The 21351-nt window shown below is 32.1% G+C and overlaps 1 protein-coding gene across 4 annotated transcripts in view; it reads left to right on the top strand.

Moving 5' to 3' along the window:
- Positions 1-1881: 1881 nt before the first annotated feature.
- LOC149882297 (uncharacterized) overlaps positions 1882-21351 on the top strand; it is a 33824-nt gene continuing 14354 nt past the window's right edge. For 2 of the 4 annotated variants that reach the window (XM_090066872.1, XM_090066875.1), the window contains exons 1-5: positions 1903-2110; positions 2440-2494; positions 9688-10050; positions 10180-10461; positions 10773-11060. In XM_090066872.1, the coding sequence (XP_089922998.1) occupies positions 2449-2494; positions 9688-10050; positions 10180-10461; positions 10773-11060 (979 nt within the window). In that variant the 5' untranslated portion in view covers positions 1903-2110; positions 2440-2448. Of the gene's footprint in view, positions 2111-2439; positions 2495-9687; positions 10051-10179; positions 10462-10772; positions 11061-11479; positions 12163-21351 lie in introns of those variants that run through there. The other 2 variants (XM_090066874.1, XM_090066873.1) reach the window with 2 other exon arrangements.

Genomic DNA, 21351 nt, shown 5'->3' with positions numbered 1-21351 from the left:
TTGAGATAATCGTTAAGAAGATATCAACAAAAATAAGATTGTCTTTTTAAGGGAACCCAGCCAAAAATAGATAATTTTGTAAGTACAAATAAAATTGTAAAAGTAAAATTGGATAATATTTTTAACTCCCAGGAAGAATATATATGACTCTAGAAAAAATAAAAATTTAAAAGTTTCGAAAAAAATACTGCTACTAAATTTTTAAAAGGACATTTAAATTTGTTGTCTTTTTAAGGGCACTATAACTAAAAGCTTCTCAGTATCTCCAGATCAGTTAAGATGATCTTCCGAAGGTAGTTCTTTATCATAAGTTTCATTAGTTCTAGTATACTTTGATAGTATATTAGTTCTATATACCTTTAAATAAGTGTACGTTAGTTTCTAAAGACAATTTATAAGCATAAATTTTGATCAAAAGACCTTTCTCTAAAGCCACCCCTTGTAAAAAAAGTTTTAAATGGAAGAAAACTTGCACTTATATATTGACTGATGCACCAGGGAGAGAAGCTTTAACTAATATTGAAGTATCAGGATCATGCTTATGCCAAAAAAACTAAAAAATGGTTTTAAATGGTATCATAATCTGGGGATCTCAATAAGACTTAAAGTTGCTTAATGGTTTCAATAATGTTTAGCTCAGTAGGAATCTGCTCCAAGAGTTCTGTATGAAGATGAAATGTAAGGCACTCAATATGTAATTCTGGACAGTGGTTTATCATCAATTTCTAACCTTCAGCTTTAAAAAACCTCTTTTAAAATGGGTCATGTGAGGTCTTACACCAACAATGAATCTCGTTGCTGGAATTGCACTATATTAATGAGTTTGTCTACATTTACTTGCAACTACGGTCAGCAAGATTGGGCTTTTACTTAACTTGTAACTCATGGAGGATGATTAAAATATTAAAATTTTACCGTTGCATGAAAGCTTTCTTCATGGTAAATTCGTCTGTGGGTACTTCAATAGGTAAATATACCGTAATTGTTCTGTAACTTATTACTTTTTTTCTGTTGAGTATCTAATTTTTTTTTTAGCTATTCAATTTATTTTTTATCTAAAATATAAAATAATCAGAAAATATATACAGCGCTCTAGGGTTTATGACAAATTTAAAGCAGCAACTAGGCACTTCTGATCTTTTTCAATATTGCAGTCTGCTTTTCTCAAGGTAAATTAAATTTTATTTGATAAATGAGTTTTAAGGAAAATCTAATTTATATAAAATTAGTTACATAAATTGATTTTTCCTAAAAACTAACCAAAGTGTACTGAGCTGATGCACAACAAACAGTGTTTCTAGTTATCATAGAAAAAGTTATGGGGTCATTTAATAAAAAAGCACTGCACTAGAAAAAATGTGAAATATTTAGGTTTGAATGATTTTTGTTAAGTTATGTGCCACTTTTCCCTACTCATTTTATCTCTACCAGTTTTTCGTTCAAAAAACATAATGATCAGTTTTCCTCACAAACGAGATTCACTCCGTTTAAGGCCTCCGTTTAAGAACATCCTCAATTAAGTTCTGAGGATAAGATTAACCGCCATATCAATCAGAGTTAAAAGATAACTAAAAAAAAAAAATTTAAGTGGTGAATCCTTTTTTAGAAAATCAATTATATTAAAAAACAAAAAATTGTTTGGTTTAATTTTGGCATTTGTTATGATGTGGCTCATAATATATTTTTTCTAACGAACTTTTGGAGTGTAAAAAAATTTTTGCAAAAGTCTTGTTTTACTTAAAACATCTTTCAAATTGAAATTTCAAAACAAAAGTAGGGAAATAAAAGTATCATTTTTGTTTTGTTTCTAGAAAACAAACAAGTTCTCGGTACAAAATAAATAGTTGAAACATGATCTGATACGTCACAAAAAAAACAAAGAAACTTAAACAGGATTATAATGAAGTATTAGCATTTTAGTTTTTCCGTCAATGAAAAATGTGAGAGAATAAAATACAAGCATCTTCATTAGTCTTTTAAGTTCAAACTTTTACATCAGTAGCTCTAAAGATTTCTTGTTTTTAAAGAATAAGTTTAACGAACTTAAATCAAAAAGAAGTTCTGCGAAATGTCTTGAAAAATTGAAACAAATAAATATACTGAAATTGAGGTATCGCAATATTTTCTTCTGGAATATTTTAACTTTGTAGGTCTAAATATTGAAAATTGAATTTTTTCAAATAATAACCGTTTGTGCATTTTTTTGTCTTTATCATTTGTTGTTAAGGAAGATCAAAGCGTCGATGCTTAATTGAAGTTGTATTTTAAAACCATGGATACAACAACATGGATCCCAGAAGAATATACGAGAATTAATTTTAAGTTTTAAATAGATTCATGTGAACTAGTTATGATTATTTTTAAGTGAAAAAAAAATTTTTTTAAGGTTATTTTGATAAAATAACTTTGTTGTATATCATGGATAAACATTTGTTTTAGTTTCAAACAATGTCAATTACTTGTATAACAATATTCCTGGCTCTAATCTCTTTTGGTAAGTTTATCATTTTTGTGGTTTTTTTGATAACTTCTAGGTGTTATTTTTCTCTATCTTTTACTTTTCTTTTAATCTTTGTTTAATTAACCTATAAAGCATATCCTTATAAATAAAAAAATTTGAGAAAGCTGAACAATTTTACAAAATTTATAAATGCAAACTTTCTTCTGATTGCTGCCGTTTTATCTTTATTTTCATAAAACTACTTGAGCGCGCAGTTAATGCATTTAAAGTGGCTCACATACTTTACAATTTTGATATATTGGAAAAGTTTACCACATCAGATACATTAATATTTATCGACTTCTAAAAATAATGTCCTGAAAAAAAAAATTAGAAGATTAAGCATTAACAAATAATCTTTTATTTAAACAAATTTCAAGAGGCCAGTGGTAGGCTTCACCCTGACCCTCCACTAGAAATGGCTGTAAATCTAGAAACGTAATAAATGAGTTTTGGTGTCCCGTTTTGCGGTATCCGAAGATTGTTCTTTTCAGCTCGATTAATAGTATACTGGCTGCGTTCTGTATAGATTGCTAGGAGATGGACTTTAATACGAGATCTGAGACAACACACTTCCAACCGAATGTAAAAAAGTCAAATGGTGCAAACGTTGCTGCGCAAATTCTAATTACTTTGCATAAAATTTTATATACTTTTTCGCTTGAGAAAAAAAAGCCTTCACATTTTGTTGTAACTGTGTTGACATAATTACAAAGCAAATGGTACCACGAAAAACCAGAAGGTAAGATAACAAAGCGAAAAAGATCTGGCTAATTGTTACTAAGTTACATTTCAAAGTAACTAAGCATTTGATAGCGCAACTTTTGATTTAAATTATTTTAAAACAGCGTCTTTTTTTCTCATATAGTCAAGTTAATTTTATTTGTTAGAACAGCTGTAATGTATTTTTACACGTTAATGTTGTCAAATTGTAAAGCTTTTTCCATGAGTTTTCAATGGGATTTTTTGAATTTTCAATGGCATATATTTAATTTTTTGTCGAGAGAATCTGATCCTCCATATAATTTCTGTAGACTTGTTAATACATAATGCCTACAGATAAATAAAATGAAATGACTTTAATGATTTGTCACTTGTGTAGGCCTTTTTTTAAGCCTTTTTCAACTACACACAATTTGGTCAAGGGGATTCAAGTCAGGGTTTTATAGTGACCAAAAGTCTTTTGGCTAGAAATCCTGAAGATATTGTTGGGTTATTCTGGACCCATGACAGGACAATACACTCTGTAATGCCTTGTTGAAAGATGTAATTGTCTTATGGGAAAGGCTTCTTCAGCCATCGCACCACATGTTTTAGTAAGTTGATCAACACATCAGAGGTAAATTTCCTTTCTTTAGAAGTTATCATTCCTGTGATACACACCGGCGGTGCCCTGTTACCTCTCCTATGAACCTGTCATTTTGCTTAATGATTGCACTGTCAACACTAAAAATTTTTTCGTCACTGAAAATTTTGACTGTTGACAAAACATGGTTTTATATTACTGATTCAAAAGCTTCTTTGATCGTACCAATCTCATTTTTTTAGACTGTCAAAAGTTTGCATGTAGAACGGGTCAAACTTTTAGGGCCTGTTTATATGGAAAGCGGGGCCTGTTTATATTCATATAAACGTAAAATAAAATTAAGTTGAAATAAGGACGATGTCGAGATCTCGGCAAACGCTTTGCATATAAACAGGCCCTTAGAGTTCTTTTGAACTCTAAAAAATGACTTTTTTTCTGTCCTCTCATCAACAATAAGCAGAATAAACAGTTTTGCCATCTTTCTGACTGATATTATATGAATCTTCTCAATATACTTTTGTTCACTGGAAAACCAATTTCGGCCCTTTCAACATTGACACGTTTTTTTCTAAAATGTAGTTTTAGATACTCTATAAATACAAAAACTTCACTTGAAGGCGCTAATCCCCACGAATAAAATTTAAATCATTTTATGACTTTTATTGTAAAATTTTAAACAAAGGCGTTTTTCATTCACAATTTTACTTAAATCTAAAAAGTTCATTGAACATAAACCATCCAAAACAAGTTTTTTTGTCATGTAAATAAAGGGTTCGGAAAATTTTATTTACGTCACGAAACCTAGGTAAAGATTAGACCGCGGATCGCTGCCTCACCCTTTAATTAAGAGCTTCCACAATTATAGTTAGCATTACTTCACGAGATTCATCCTATTATTTATTTCTAGCCTTTTTTCTGTTTGTTTTTAGTTAAAATAACCAAAATTCAACGTTGACTTTTTAAAAGTTAAATAAAATACTGACGAAAACTTTTCCTTTTCTAAACTAACATATACATTAATGAAGAAACACGCTGGATAATGGTTCTTTACTAAAATGAAAGAGAGAACTTTTATAAATTTTACCTTCTCATTTCTTTAATTCATTGATTTTCACATCACAATTATATCAAACCATATCAATCACTTTGCTCTTCCTCGAAAATTTTGTAACACGTAGCGATCTTACTAATATTCTTAAAAGAGATAAATGAGATGAGGGACGAGGACGCACTTCAACAAAAGCAATGTTTTTTCACTTCTATTTGTCTAGAAATAATCCCAAAGTTTTTCAATAACATAAACATCTAATTGCTTATGGATTAATAAATCAATTTAACCATCCTTATATCTTTTATTGTAATAATCTGCAAAACAAACGTATTCATTATTTACATATAGTGATGAGAATCGGGATAATGGTGGTGAGAAAAGGGACAATAAAAAGAAGAATGATGAACTAATCATTCACATAGAAATTGAAAACCAATACTTTTTTTTTCACTAATCATAATTTAAATGAATGTTTTTCTAAATCATACGAAGCAAAAATAAGCAAAGCTGCCATGTTTCTAAAATCAATGTTTAAAAACAATGTTTCCTTGCATTTCTTAAATTTTCCCTGGTATGCCTCGTGGTGGTTAAAGTGCTCTTATTTGCTTTAAAGGTATTTGGTGCATATCTTCTGAAGAGGTTTTTTTAAATATTCTCCTAAAGCAGAGTCTTTAACATGCTTTTTCGCTCCAGATGCTCCACCTCATATCCCCCATCTTTAACTTTCTTACTCAACACGCACCCTACACATAAATTACTTTCTTACTTTGTGTCAACTTCGATAATCGCATAATCCACAATATTCATTACCAGTCGCTACACCAAACCAATTTGCTCATTTTTTTTCACTCTCCTCATTGCATTCAGACAAAATTTCTCTAAAGCTAATATTATCATTGGAATCATTAAACACAATTTAGCAACTTTTAAATGTTTTGTCCTCCCAGTTATCTTTCAGTCTATTTACTATTGTAGATGAAGTGGATTTTAATTTCAAGTAACTAAGATCTACAGCTAGTTCAGAAAATCTTTCAAAATTTACAACTTACCATCAAACACTATGCTATCTTAAAGAAATTGTAAAGCAAAACAAGATTCAAGAATACATTATACTCAAAATAAGTTTTCCACTTGTAATAAGTTGTAGCACTTTTCTAAAGGGAAAAATAATTTTTGCTTATATCAAGAAGTCAAGATTTATTTTACGATTTTAAAAACGAGAAAGATAAATGGATAGATTGGTAAATAAACAGCAAGTGACTAAAAGGCTAGATAGTTAAAAATATTTTAGTCAAACATGACAACAGTAGAGATGATGAGATGTGGAACACCTGTGTTAGTCTGTTGTACAGCTATTCACGAAAGTTTAAACGATTGCAGAATTTTCAAATCTAATCTTCGGTTTTTCTTGAATAAAAATCTAACGGAAATAGATATCAAAATAATCATTTTTCCAATTTGGTAAATAGGTTATTTGTTAATAGAATAAAAAAAAAGTAGGTTTTGACTCATTACCGTTTACTCAGAAATTTCATTTAAAGGTAAGTGATACAAATTAAGAGGTTTCACAAAAGTGTAAACGATTTTATTTAGGATCAATTATTTGCTAATTAATTGATAAATCCGCTGCGAAATTTTTTTTCGCAGCAAATTTATCAATTAATTAGCAAATAATTGAGTAGTTTTTCAATAAAATAATTCATCACAACATCATCCGGCAGCTTTTAATTCATTAAAAATCAATTTAAAATATTGTAAATTTCAAATTAATTGAAATTGCGTGCAAATGGATCAAAAATCAGTTTCTAGTGACATTAAATGGCAAGTTATTGGTATGGCGCGGACAAAAAATCACACATACGTTAAAATAAGCAAAATACTTCACATTTCTGAATCTTGCGTTCGAAAAACCATCAAAACCTGGGAACTTACCAAGGACGTCTCCGACATGCCGCGTACTGGGAGACCATCCAAACTCAGCAACCGTGACAAAAATGATATATTCAGAATGAGCAGAGAAAACCCCAGACTCAGCTACAAAAAGCTAGCACAAATCTTCAATGAGTCAAAAAATAATCCAAAAGTTAGCAGAGAGCTCGTGAGACGAACATTGTCGGACAAAGGTATTGGAACGTACATAGCTGCTAAAAAACCTATTCTTTCAATCACGGATAAACGTAAACGACGAGTGTGGTCCAAAGAAAGGCTGGACTGGTCTGTAGAACAGTGGGCAAAAGTTATTTGGAGTGATGAAGCTAACTTTCAAGTTGTAAACCCCAAGCGAAGAATTTAAAACAAAAGATTTGCAACTGAGAAATATTCAAACAGGTTTTTGCAACATCGTCGACAAGGCGGTGGAGGTTCGGTTGGCATCTGGGGATAATTTTCTCAGAAAGGGATAGGCTTCTGTGAGCTGTATGAAGGCCGAATTAATCAATACACCTACAAGAACATATTGGAAACGTGTTTGGTTCCATCAATCAGACACTTGTATGGCAGAAGCAAGCAATTCATCTTTCAACAAGACTGGGCTTCAGCTCATACAGCACACTCAATCAAAAAATATTTTTTGAAAAAAAAGTTCAAGGTGATGCCCTGGTGCCCTAGATCAGCAGATCTCAACCCAATTGAAAATATTTGGTCTTGGATCGACAATCAACTGACATACCATGAAATTCAATCAACTCAGCATTTAAAGCAACTTTTGAATGAGTACTGGCTGAAGGTACCTCGCGTGATGTGCATGAAATTAGTTGAATCAATGCATAAACGAGTTTATCTTTGCTATAAAAACAAAGGAGGACACTTCAAATATTAATTTTGTTTTTTTTTTTTCATTTTTTGTTCGAATGTTGCAATTCGTTTAAACTTTTGTGCTTCTTATTTTTCCTATAAGATTTTTTGTAATAGCTTTTTTCTAACTAAATATTAAAATTTTTATAACATATTCATATTCATTTTAAAGCTAATTACTTTTTCTTTAATAAATAAAAAAAATTAATTCGATATCATTTTACAGTTTTTCTTTATTAAACAAAAACCAAACATGCTTGATAAAAATTCTGCATTCGTTTAAACTTTCGTGAATAGCTGTATGTAATCAAGCGCAAATTCCTTTGCTGTAAGCACAAATCAAAAACCTAATTTGTTCATTACATCAATTTAATCGAGTTAATTAAGATCAAAGTAAAATGGACAATTACCAACGAAGAGTAAAAATGCAAAATGGTGTATTTTTGTTGCTTTTTAATACAGACAAATCTTATGATTTGCAGGCACCAAAATGAAATAAAAAATAAACTTCTGTGGTGGGATAATGATGCTTCATCATGGTATATATAATTTTGGTCTAAATATGATTTAAAAAATGAACTGCTCCACATTATCAACTCTCCCCAATATATAAACAACTGGAAACCTTGTTTATATTATTGCCTGTGAGTGTGAAACTTTTCAGTTTGTCTCTATTTCTTATTTTAAAAATATTTTATAAATTGTGAACAAAATTGGTCAGTGAATAATTATTCGTACTCTCAAAAACTGCTCTCACTATACACACAACAAAATGTCGTAAATGTAATTCAATCAAGTTAAAAAAGATATCCGAATACTTTATGAGTTCTATTTACAGGAATCTGGCAAGGTTTTACTTTGTTGGTTGATGGTATTGCTGGAGTCTTTTTAAGCTGCTAAGCCGAAATTTTCTTCGTCTAGCTATATTTCACTGAATATGTTTCGAGGGAAACGAGCTAGTTTAGCATCACCTTATCTGAAAAAATTCGGAGACCATTTAGAAGTGGTAAAATCTTCATATATATATATATATATATATATATATATATATATATATATATATATATATATATATATATATATATATATATATATATATACAGTAGCGTCCAAAAGTAATTGGACAAGCTAAATTCTAACAATGTTGATATAACTTAGACTATTTTAACTTCATTTTTTGAAGGCATGTTTTTATAAAAACATTCAATGATCAATAGTTTGCAATGGGACATTATTTAAGCGTCGCAGTGAAAAATTTGATTGTACAAGCATTTAATAACGGTAAGACTGTGCGATAAATTAAAATAGATATGAACATTCCGCGATCAACAGTTGGTTATACATTAAAAGTTTTTCAACAGCGGAGTCACAACTAAGTTTCAACAAAGTCAGGACGCCTGAAATCAACAACTTTTCGCCAAGATAATGTTGTAGTAAGATTGTCAAAGGCAGATCCGCGCAAGAGTACTAAAGAAATTCATAGAGAATTTATACAGTTACATCAAATTTCTTGCTCTTATGCTACAGTAAAGCGTTGCTTAAGACAAAACAACCTTTTTGGCCGTCGTCCTGTCAAAAAACCTTTTGTTTCAGCAAAAAATTGTATTATATAATATTTGATAGAAATCTTCATAAAAAATGCTGAAAATTTATCATTTGTTGAGAAAGTTCTTTTTTAAAACGACATATTTAGTTTGTCCAATTACTTTTGGACGCTACTGTACATATATATATATATATATATATATATATATATATATATATATATATATATATATATATATATATATATATATATATATATATATATATATATATATATATATATACATAACTAATAAGAGAAGTGAGAGTGGACGGGTATTGACACTCTAAACCATCTACTTGTCTTGGTCAAAAACTTCATTCTTTAATATTTTTGTTTAAGAATTAGTTAAATTGTAAGATTCATGGTAACAATTTTTTAGTGTTAAAGAAGTGTAATTAATAGTAATATTTTGATTATTAACATTTTCAACACCGTTTTCTTTTTTTTAGTCATAACAGCATCAATAAATGGCTCAGTTAGTAAAACAGATTTAAAAGAAGGAGATAATGTAGATATCACAGCAGCGGTCTTTTTAAGTGAAAACGAAAGGTTTACATCATTAAGCTTTATATTTGGTTCCAATGTAATAGCAACAGGTGCTAAAAGTAGTTTCACCCTTCAACCATATGCTATAGCAATGTTTAGAGGTAGAATCTCTGGCAACGTATCGGGTTTTAACTATAAGTTATCTATTAATAATTTACATATCAATGATTCCATGATTTTAAGAATATATCTGTTTTATGTAAAGACATATTGGACTTTTCAAGTTGATGCGCAAGTTAACACAACAATATCAATTACTGTTAACGGTTTGAAAATTTAATTATACTTCTTTTTGCATTTGATATTTTAAGCAAAATTCTTTAAAATGAAAACAACATGCCTCAAAGTTTGTGTTTAAAATGCTTTTTTGTCTGTAGTGTGTTGTTGTATTTTAGCTGACCCGACTATCTTGAGTTTCCCTGAGTTGCTTTTCATAAAGGAAGGTAAGACACTGGCTTTTGAAACAATAGTATATGGGAAGCCGAAGCCCGTTTGTATTATAAAACTTCCAGAACGACTATACAACGCTAAAAGTTCAACCGAAACAACAAACAATACATACAAGTTTGTTTACGACTTGGGTAAAATAACTGCAAATGACTGTGGTATGGCTTTGCAACTAAATGTTTCTGGAAATGGAAAAGTAATTTATCGAAGTTCTACTGTGATAGTTCAATGTAAGTAATTACAAACAGATTTTTATAAAAAAATGTTTATAAGATAATCAATGAAAAGTTTAACATCAAAAGTTTTGATAAGTTTTAAAATAGTTTTTATTTTTTGCTATGTAAATAAAGCAAAATAGTTTCATGTAATATCTAGCTTAAAATTTTTAAGGTAGAAGTTTCACTGTAAAGTCTAGTCAACTTGTAATATGAAAGATGCAGGACACCTAAATTATAAATATAACTTACTTTAGCCGCTTTAGATAAAACAGCTTTCATTAGAAATAAGGCGATAAACTTTTGTCACTATATTTTTTGTACAGTCATACCGCCAATGGTAAAAGAATTATCTGTGGTGCAATTATGGGATTTCTCTGTTATAATAAAATGGAAACCTATTACTTTTGGTAAATGTTATGTTTTGTACAATGTCGAGTTTTTAAATAGCTCTAACCAAGTTGTCCATCGAAACATTGGAATTAACGGAACAGAAATTTCAACAACAAACTCTGCTAATGCCACAAATGTAAAATTGTATGCAACTTTTTTTGGTACAATTGGGGAATCTTTTATTCTGCGAATAACTTTTCCACATATCACAAAAACAAAAGGTACAGTTAAAAGTTGCTGTTGTTTTTTTTTTATTATTGCTTATCTGTTACATTTAGTCTTTATTATATTATTCGCTGGAACCTAAGGAAATTTCTGCAATTATCATTTGCATGAAAATTGACCGTATCTAACCAGCATTTTGATAAAATTAAAATTAAGTTTAATTGTTAGTGTGAATATAAATTTAAAAATTGTAATTTAAATTGAATTAAGAATTTGTAAAGTAATAAAATACCACTACTATAAAAAGCGGGTTCTGGCTCATTGGCATTTTTGCGCAGATTTTTGTGTATTTCCATTTTTGCGCAGATTTTTTTTTCTTTGCGCAGATTTTTTGCGTATTTCCATTTTTGTGCATTTTCATAATGAGATGACATTATGAAAAAAGGTTGTGAATGACTTAATTTATTCTTTGTAGTAGTTCAAGTATGGAAAAAGATGTTTATATTTTTCTCTTCGCGTTTCTCTAATTCTTTGTGCATGTTGTTTTTGTCGTTGTTCTTCAAATCCATGTCGTAGTAAGAGTTTAGTATTGGTATGAATGGGTAAGGTATTTAATTTTTTAATTTTATTAATATAATTTTCATCAATTCTTTTTTTGTGATTATCATCGTGGAATTGTATGGCCATTCTGTGTAATTCTGGGTCAAAAGTGTTTATTTCCTGTAGTTCGCTGTAAAGGAATTCCTCAAATTCTTCTTGTTCTGTAATACTCATTTTTATAACAAGAAAGAATTTATTTAAGTCATTTTAAAAAAGTTTTTTTTTCACTATATAATTTACAAAATTAAATTTAAAAAAGGGATGCTTGAGAATGGAGAGTTTGGTCCGAGAAGCAAACCAGCTCCGATAGATTCATATCCTCTTCCGCTTTTAACGTAAACTCCGTCTTTGAATGATCCTCCTTTAGGCCAGGGTGTTAAAAATAATCCGTTTCCTCTGTGCGTTCCCATTTTCATTCCATTTCCATTCTTTTTCAAATAAACGATACCTCTTCCTGCAATTTTATCAACCATAGCAGAACCTGCAGAAGATCCTACACCTGCTAACAATCCGGTGGCAAGAGCTGGAACTACTCTTGTTGCAAGTGTACTACCCAACATACCCAATAAAGGTAGAAGAGCTCCAATAAATCCTCCTTTCACATTTGCGTTATGTTCCAATTGGGTTTTGCTCATTTTAATGGTGATTCCAACTCCTCGATGGAGGGCGTCCAAAAGTTTTCGATGTTGATTTTGTGTTACAAGTAAAACGTCGTTTCCGTTAAAATCATCTTTTGAAATACGGATGCTCACAGGTTTACCTGCTATCATTGATTTTTTTATTTTTTCAATCTGTCCCTGAGACACATTTAATTTAACACTAACATATTTGCTCATTTTTAAATGTGGGAAAAAATATTTATTTCACTTCTCGAATGTGATAACGGATCGTAATCTCCTCTCCACGAAAATCAACCAAATTTCCATTTTGGTCAACAACGCGAGTGATCATTGTGGAAATTTCTGGGACTTTGACAGGGAGGTAAGTCAAATGAGTTGGTCTTTCGATGATTTTAAAACCAGGACCAACAGCTGGATAAAAAGAGTAGATGCAATTGAGTTGGGAGCCGTTGACGTAAGCCGACCCGATGACGTTGTTGAGGATTCTGATCGTGTTGATGCTTGAAATTCTAACAATATCGTCAGACTCATATTCGGAATTAGGATCCAATTGTCTTTTTGTAAATCCTAAAACTGATGCGATGCTGTTTTCCACGTTCAAATCCATCAAATAATTCATTCCAAGTGTGATGGTTGATTTTAAAGTGTTTAAATTGGATCCGATTTTTATGTTATCGGGAGAGTAGCTGATTTTATTTGCTGTGACGTAGCTGGCGCTTTGAGACGCATAATTTTTTATTGTGTTTGAGACGGTCTTTTGTAAATAATTGTTGATGTCTTTGATGTCGTAGCTCCCGTCTGGAATGACGACGTTTTCCCAATGGATTCCGTTGTTCATGCTATACCGGAAAGAATTGTTTTTGCTGATGATGTTTGGAAAGCTGTTGTACGTCTCAAGCCCTAGAAAAGCCATTTCATAAGTTTTTCCTTTTTCAAAAACGATTTTGTCTAAAAATTCTGTTATGATTACGTTGGAATTTCCATCCACGTCGATGATTATACCTGACATTTTTTTATTATGTAACATTTTTTTTAGATCCTTCAGATCCGTGAAAAATTCTTCGAATTTTTTTAGATTCTTTGAATTCAGGCGTCTTTTGGAAAATAAAAAGTGTCAAATCCGCTTCGATATTTTCCATTGTCCTTTTTTGACGACAAATCAATCACCGCAAATCCGTGAGGTTCAGACCAACAATGCCTACAAAACTTTTCAAACTCTTTTTTTCCCATATCACTCGAAACGTGATCTTGATAAATGTGGTTAATGTTTTTTAAGTCTTGAGGAAAGAGACAGATAAAATTGGTGTTTTCTCTGATCGTTTGTCTTGGGAGCATGAAATAATTTTGAGCGAGGTAAAAGCAGTCGACGTTAGAGTGTCTTCCTCGGATGTAATATTTTTCACACTTGTTTTGTTTGGTTAGTTGCAAATCGTCAAAGATCATTAAATTGTTTTTGGATGAATCAAGATCTTCAGGATTAGGCACATCGTCAGCCGTTTCAAAAAATTCACACTCCATACCCTCGGTTTCGGAAAAATTTTTTGAAAGATCGTTGATAACACATTCAGGATCTAGTTTCAATTTTTCAATTTCGGTTTGTACCTTGAACAAGTCGAGAATTATTTTTTTTGGTAATTTTTTTTCGAACGAACTTTTTAGTATTTTGTACTCGGGTTGGAAAAGAGATTTTCCAAAAACTTGCAAATGGTTATAATCCAACCATCCACGTCTGAGCAATAAATTGAGAAGCAACGTTGTTTTTCCACATCCGGATTTTCCAACGATGATTCCTCGAATGCTTCTCGGTAAAAGCTTGTTGTTGTTTCTTTTGATTTTTCCAATATTCCATGACAAATCAGACACTTCCATTTTTAGTTTAAAAATATTTTTTTTAAATTAAAATGTACTGTGTTAAATGCAAAAGGAAAACAGAAACGAATCATTTGAGAAACGAAATCACAAAAAACAACAAGCATATAGTCAAAGGGGCTTGCAACGTTTGCGGAACGACCAAATGTAAGTTTGTTTCTTCGCATGCGCTCAAAAGATCATCTTCGCATACGGCAAAAGGAGGAGACTTGGTGGAATCGATCAACAATTTTTCAAAAAAAATAAAGCTTCCATGGGCAAAATTTCCAGGAGAAATGCACATTCCAGGAATGAATTTTGCAGGACCTGGCACAAACTTGGACAAAAGACTCACATCCACAGACATGTATCAAGAGTGGAGCAAACCGGTAGATCGAGTGGACAATGCAGCATACCATCATGATTTAGCTTATAAATATTTAAACGACGTTCAAAGCAGAAATTTGGCAGATCAAATGATGCTTGAAGAAATGAACTCCATTCCAAACCCTACTCAAAAAGAGATAAACGAAAGAAAACTGATCACTCCCATCATCAAAGCCAAAACTAAATTCGGATTAGGTGTATCCGAAGGATCTAAAAAAAAGCACCGGAGAACCTGAAATGGACGGATCAACTTGCAAACGAGCTTCATAAACCAGTCATTCATCATTTTAAAAGAAGAAAAGTGTTTGTGAATGACATGGATGAAATATGGGCTGCAGATTTGGTTGACATGCAATCGTTTTCAAAATTCAACAACGGGGTAAAATATTTGCTCATGGTGATCGACGTGTTTTCAAAGTATGGATGGATTGTTCCGTTAAAGAGTAAAACTGGAGTTGATGTAGCTAACGCTCTAAGAAAAATATTTGAGGAGAGAAGGTGTACAAAGATGTGGGTGGATAAAGGTAAAGAGTTTTATAACAAGCATGTACAAGCTCTAGGTGTGCAATTATACTCCACTGAAAACGAGGAAAAAAGTTCTGTTGTCGAGCGATGGAATAGAACGATGAAAGAAAGAATGTTTAAATATTTTTCAGCCAACAACACCAATAAATACATTGACGTATTAGATGAAATGGTGAAAAATTATAACAACGCCAAACACTCTTCTATCAAAATGACTCCAGTGGAAGCCAGGGATAAAAAGAATAAATATAGGGTTTGGATGAACCTGAATGGAAAGACGCAAACAGAAAGAGCAGGACCAAAATTTTCAATGAGTGACAAAGTGAGGATCGTAAAAAAGAAGTCTCATTTTGAAAAGGGGTATACACCGAGATGGACTGAAGAGGTTTTTACCGTGTCAAAAGTTCGGCATACGAATCCACTCACGTATAAAATCGCTGATGCTAACGGTGAAGAAATTAAAGGTACGTTTTATGAACAAGAAATGCAAAAGACCAATCAAGACATATTTAGAATTGAAAAAGTCATTCGAAAGCAAAAGAACAGATCTTTAGTCAAATGGTTTGGATATCCAGATTCATTCAACTCTTGGGTGAATAATGAAGAATTGTTAAGTTTGCAAAAATAGTCGCGTCGTTTTGTATGGCAAGAAAAAAAAAATTTTTGATTTTGAGTTAAATAAAAATCTTGTATATAGAAAAGAAATGAATGCGACAATGAATGAGATGATTATAAAAATAAATGAACTTGAAGCTGATATGTATGAAAGCATGAAACATATTGACTTGAATAGGTTCATGTCTAAGTACCAATTGATGTTGAATGAATTGCGTTGTAGTATGCATGAAGCAGTGAATTTAGATGATATGAAAGATATCCTTGAAAAGATGTTTTATTTTGAAAGTGAATTGGTTGATGATTTTTTAGAAGTGGAAGATTATTTTCGATGGGATAGTAGAAATATGAAATTGGAAACAACCATGAATAACTTGCATAGACACGGTGGTATAATTAGTAAAATAATTAAAATGATGATAAAGTTAATTCCTTAGTCAAAGGGTTAGGATAATAAAGAAGTGAAAAAAATTTTTATTTTGAGTTAAATAAAAATCTTGTACATAGAAAAGAAATGAATTTTATTACAATTGAAAATTTTGATGAGAGCAAATTATCAGTTGGAGAAATTTACGAAGCAACAAAACCAGTAGTCTATCAAAAAGTGTCAGTAAAGTATTCTTATCCAACTGGAGATGGTCCTCTTGTATTACGAACACCTACATTATTTTCGTATGGTGTGTGTGAGAATAAAGATCCGGTAACACAAAAATTGACTGGATATTCCATGCCCTTTGTTTGCTTTGATGCTAAAAAGGGTAAAACTGAAGAAGAAGCAAATTTTATTAGCACAATGGAAAAGATTACTTTGTTTATTAGAGGTGAAGTAGATAAATTGTCATCCAAACTTAAAAAAGGAGGAAGAAGAAAGCAAATTAACTCTAACGAATTGAGTATTTTAAAATATAAAGCTGACCATGCTGATGCAGCGCCAGTGTTTTATGCTAAAATGTATATAACTAAAAATTCGAAGAATTTTCATGAATCTGAAGGATCTAAAAATGAAGACGAAATATTCATTACTTCTACATTTCATAGAAAGAAAACAGCTCTTGATATAAAAAATGGAGTCAAAGGTGAACGTAATAATAAAAATTTGGTCATATCTTCTGGACATGATTTTATCAACCAAAGATGTTATGCTATTGGAGCACTTAGAATTGATGGGGTATATATTGGTCCTTCGATTGTGTCTATTCAAGTTAAACTGTCCGAAGCCATCATCGTAAAAAATGCATCTTTACCTCATAGCATCATGATGTGTGAAAACTTGGATTTGGGAGAAATGGATTCTGACGAGGAAATGTAAAAAGCACAAAAAACTGAAAATAAAACGACTTAAAACATTTTATTTTCATATTAAAAAATGCATGCCCCACACAAGTTGTTTAAAAACAGCGCCTCAGTAGAGATTCACAATTTTAATTTCCATCTGAGTCATTTAGAGGATAGAATCAAAGAGTTGGAACGAAAAAATACAAAAAACATTATTGTAACAAAGAAAAAGTTGGATTATCCCACCTATTTCAACACCAACAGACAGCACGAGATTTTTGCTCAACAAGACATTAAATTTCCTCCTGTATCTCACAAGCAGATATCGTTGTCCATAGGTTTACAATTAGACAAAGGAATTGCTGTCGTCACTTTGATGGATAAAATAAGCAACCAATTGAATTATTTCAAAAACGATGCTATTTTTTCCGAGTCTGTGGATGACATAGTTATGACCATACACAATTATAACAACCAGGAAGTCACCGTTAAAAAAGGTGAAAAGCTTTGTAAAATAAACTACATCGATTCGAATTAAAAAAAATGTGTCTTTGTTAAAAAGATGGAGATAATCAAAAACACTGAAAAAATTTATCCAGTTCTTCCAACGGCACCATCAGATGGAGGGCATTTATATCGACTTCAAAAAATAAGTGAGATCCAAAAAGAAATAGAGGATGAAAAAGTGAAACGAATGGCTTTGAGTAAAAAATACCATCGAGCGGCAAAAATAATTCGTTTCACCGACGACGGATTGCAAACGGTATGCATTGGTTTAGGGGTTACAGGTATTGCACTTTTATCAACCGTTGTTGCCACTCCAGTTTCGATTGCGTGTGAAGGGGTTGCTGTTGTATTGGGAGCTTTATCCATTTTCGGAAATCGTCAGAACAAAAAAATGATGCTAAAGGCTGAAAAGCACGAAAAATTGAAAGTTCTTTCCGAGTCAAAATTGAATACGATTAGCGACCACATTTCAAAATCTCTCATGGATGGATTTGTGAGTGATTCCGAGTACGAACTCATTCTCAGCGAGCTTCAAAAATTCAAAGCCATGAGTGAAGAAATCCGAACCAAGACAAAAAGCGTCATTGACGAATTGACTAAAGAGTCGTTGATCCAAAAAGGAAGAGAAGACGCGATAAAAGCATTCAACAACTTGTTTAAGAAATCGTAAACGCAATTGAGTTTTTGTTTTAAGTTTTTTTCTCCGTATTCTAAAAATGTCTTTTTTTAGAATACAAGATCCTGAAAAGCGAGATGAGATTTTGAGAGAATATAAAGCTAATAGAGAAAAGCTTTACAATGAGAGTCTCAACACCAACATTTCAGATGCAAATTATCAGACTGATTTGAGCAAGTTTTTTAAGCCTCTGATTGAGAGCAATGAAAATATAAAAAACGAACTAAAAAGCATCGCATACAGAGAGGTTGAAAATACTCCACTTGCTTTGACTTATCCAGAAAGCGAGCCGTCTTTTGAAAGTCCAAAAAGCGATGATAAAACTTTTTTAAAAAGTTTTGGAAAAATGAATGTTGGAAATATTGCAATGAAATATTTATACACTTACGCAACAGTTAAAAATAGTGCAGACAAAGTTTTTGGAATTCACGCAAAAAAAGAAGAACCCGGAAAAATGTTTATTGGAGACAAAGAAATTTTTATCGATAATAACGACGTTATTATTGACGGAGAAAAGTATGAGGGGACAAAAGGTTTTTGGGAATTGATCACAAAATCTGCACCTGATACAACAAAGGTGTCAGACGAGGACATGAAAAATTATGAAAAAATACTCGTTGAAACGCATGCAATGGAGAAGGAAGGGACACCAACCGTGCCAAAATCAAATAGAGGTGAAAAGTGGAAAACGATTGTTAAAACAATTTGGAAAAAAAATTATACAAAAACGAGTGGAAGAAAAGGTCGAGGAGTGATCATTCTTCCGAGCGATCCAAATGTGCTTACGCAAAGGCTTAACTTGAGCATTGCCGCAGGACATGCTGGAAATATAGCATCGAGAAACGAAGCCGTTGCCATTTGTGACGAGCTTTTGAGACAGGGGGAAATTAACAAAGAAGAATACAGAGCAATTCAAAAATACATCGAGTCGTGAGAACAGATCTAAAAAAATATTTTCTCATTTTAAAAAAATGCTCATTGTGAACAACAGAAGATATTTTAAAAAGAACGTCGTTGGAGGTGGGGGAATCATGGACGCGATTAAAAATTTTTTGAGGAGAATGGCAGCCACAAATGCTTCACGATCGTCTCTTCATTTATTGAGAAAAGCAGCAGCAAGCGAAATTGGAAGAGAAGCAATCACAGCAGCCAAATCGGCTGGAAAAGAATTAGCCTCTTCAGCCATATTAACTGCTAAAGACGTTGCCATCGACAAAGGAAAAAAAGCGCTTGAAAAAGTTTACGCCAAGACAGGAACAGTGAATCCAAACCAATTACTCACCACGATTGTAAACGAAGCGGTAAAGACTGATCCGTATATTAATCCAATGGAAGAGCTGCATAAAAAAATGTTTGGTTCTTCCATTCAAGTGAAAAAGAAAATGACGAAAAAGAACGCGGCTAGAATCCAAGATCTCGTTAAAATGGGGAGCGGGCTTTTGATTGCTTGATTATTTTAACGAATCAAAAATGACATAAATTTTTTTTTCTCATTTTAAAAATGATAAACACCGATAGATTAAGAGTTGATGAAATGCCAGAGTATGACACTGGAATTGAAAAAGTTGATTTTTTCGAGTACCTCCCAACAAACCTCGATTTAAATTCTTCAGGATCGATCGTTTTTGAAATTGATTGTCAATCTGTGCAAACAGTTCCGTCTGATGCTTACATCCTCGTCGAAGGGGTTCTCAAAAAAGCGGATGGAACTGCATACACAGCAGCAGACAACATTGCTCTGATAAACAACGCCATCATGTATTTGTTCAGCGATGCCACCTATGATTTAGGAGGACAACAAGTGGAAAGGGTCATGTATCCAGGTCAAGGAACAACCATGCTTGGATTGTTGAAATACCCTTTTGGTTTTCAGCTTGCCGATGGTTTGAAGCAAATGTGGTATAAAGACACTTCAAACGCCACCGGAAATTCAGGGTTTGTTGTAAGGCGAGACCACTTGTTTGCAGACACGACATCCATTGGTGCATTTTCGTTCAAGATACCCTTAAAACACATTTTTGGTTTTTGCGAAACTTACGACAAAGTCGTCTATGGATTCAGACACACCATTACCTTTACAAAAAAAGAATACGACGACGCCATTTACAGAGCTGAGACTGTTGCCGCAGGAATGATCGACATTACAAAATTCAGACTTTTTATGCCTAGAATTGAGTTGGATGTTTCGAAGAAAGCCGAATTCTTGAAATTAATGGCGAGTAAAATTTCCGTCCCAGTGGCGTATAAGTCAAACAAAGTCGAAAGACAAGCCATTCCTGCCGGTCTCACAGAATTTACTTGGACCCTTGGAAGAATCACGGACAAAAGCGTTCCGAGATATATCGTGTTTGGACTTCAGACAAACAAGAATTCCAGTCAAATTGTAAATCCAGCCATTTTCAACCATTGTGATGTCAGCAATTTTTTCGTAACCGTCAATGGAATAAAATATCCAAATTACAATTACGACTTGAATTTTGGAGAAAAGAAAATTACCATGGCTCATTCTGATGCGTTCTCTTTTGACGATAAATATTACGGTACAAACGAACTTGTTTGTCAATCTGGTTTGTCTCTGCTCGAATATAAAAATTTGTTTCCGTTGTTTTTTGTAGACATTAGCAAGCAAAAAGAAAGAGTTGTTTCTGAAACGGCAGAGTTGGTAGTCAACCTCAAATTTCGAACAGCAGTACCAGAAAACACCGTTATTTTTGCAGTGATCATTTCCGACAAATTGCTCAATTTCGTTTCCAACGGAACCAGCATGAACGTTGTTTATTAGGTTTGAAAGACCGTCATGAGATTCTTAACAAAAATGGTTTAAAAAAATATTTTTCTTTTTAAAAATAAAACATGAGATATACAAAAAATTATCTGAAAAATTTGCTTATGGAAAATGGAATCACATTAACCTCAAACAAATTGTTGCCTTTGATGATGATTGCGATTGATAATAATCTAATAAGTAAAGATTCGCTTTTGAAAGGTGTAAAAGAGCACAGGTCAGTGGGTCGGCCAAAAAAAGAAATAAAAATGAAAAATGAGAAAACGGAAAAAAAACCGATCGATCCAAAATACGAGAGGCTTGCTTCAATTCGAAATAAACCTGTGTCTGTGAAAACAACCAATATGGAAACCGGGGAAGTGATTGAATACAAATCCCTTTACAAAGCAATGAAAAAGACAGGGCATGGATGGAGATATTTGGAACGTCGAAATGGAAAAGTGGAAGATGGAATAAAGATTGAAATTTTAAATTCGGAAAAGCTAGAAAGAAAAAGTCCGTGAGAAATG

The sequence above is a fragment of the Hydra viridissima genome, unplaced genomic scaffold, assembly GCF_058129835.1.
Source record: "Hydra viridissima isolate aposymbiotic clone 2 unplaced genomic scaffold, HvirCarnegie_v1 scaffold_11, whole genome shotgun sequence".
Classification (NCBI taxonomy): Eukaryota; Metazoa; Cnidaria; class Hydrozoa; order Anthoathecata; family Hydridae; genus Hydra; species Hydra viridissima.
This window is presented reverse-complemented; position numbering and strand designations above follow the sequence as displayed.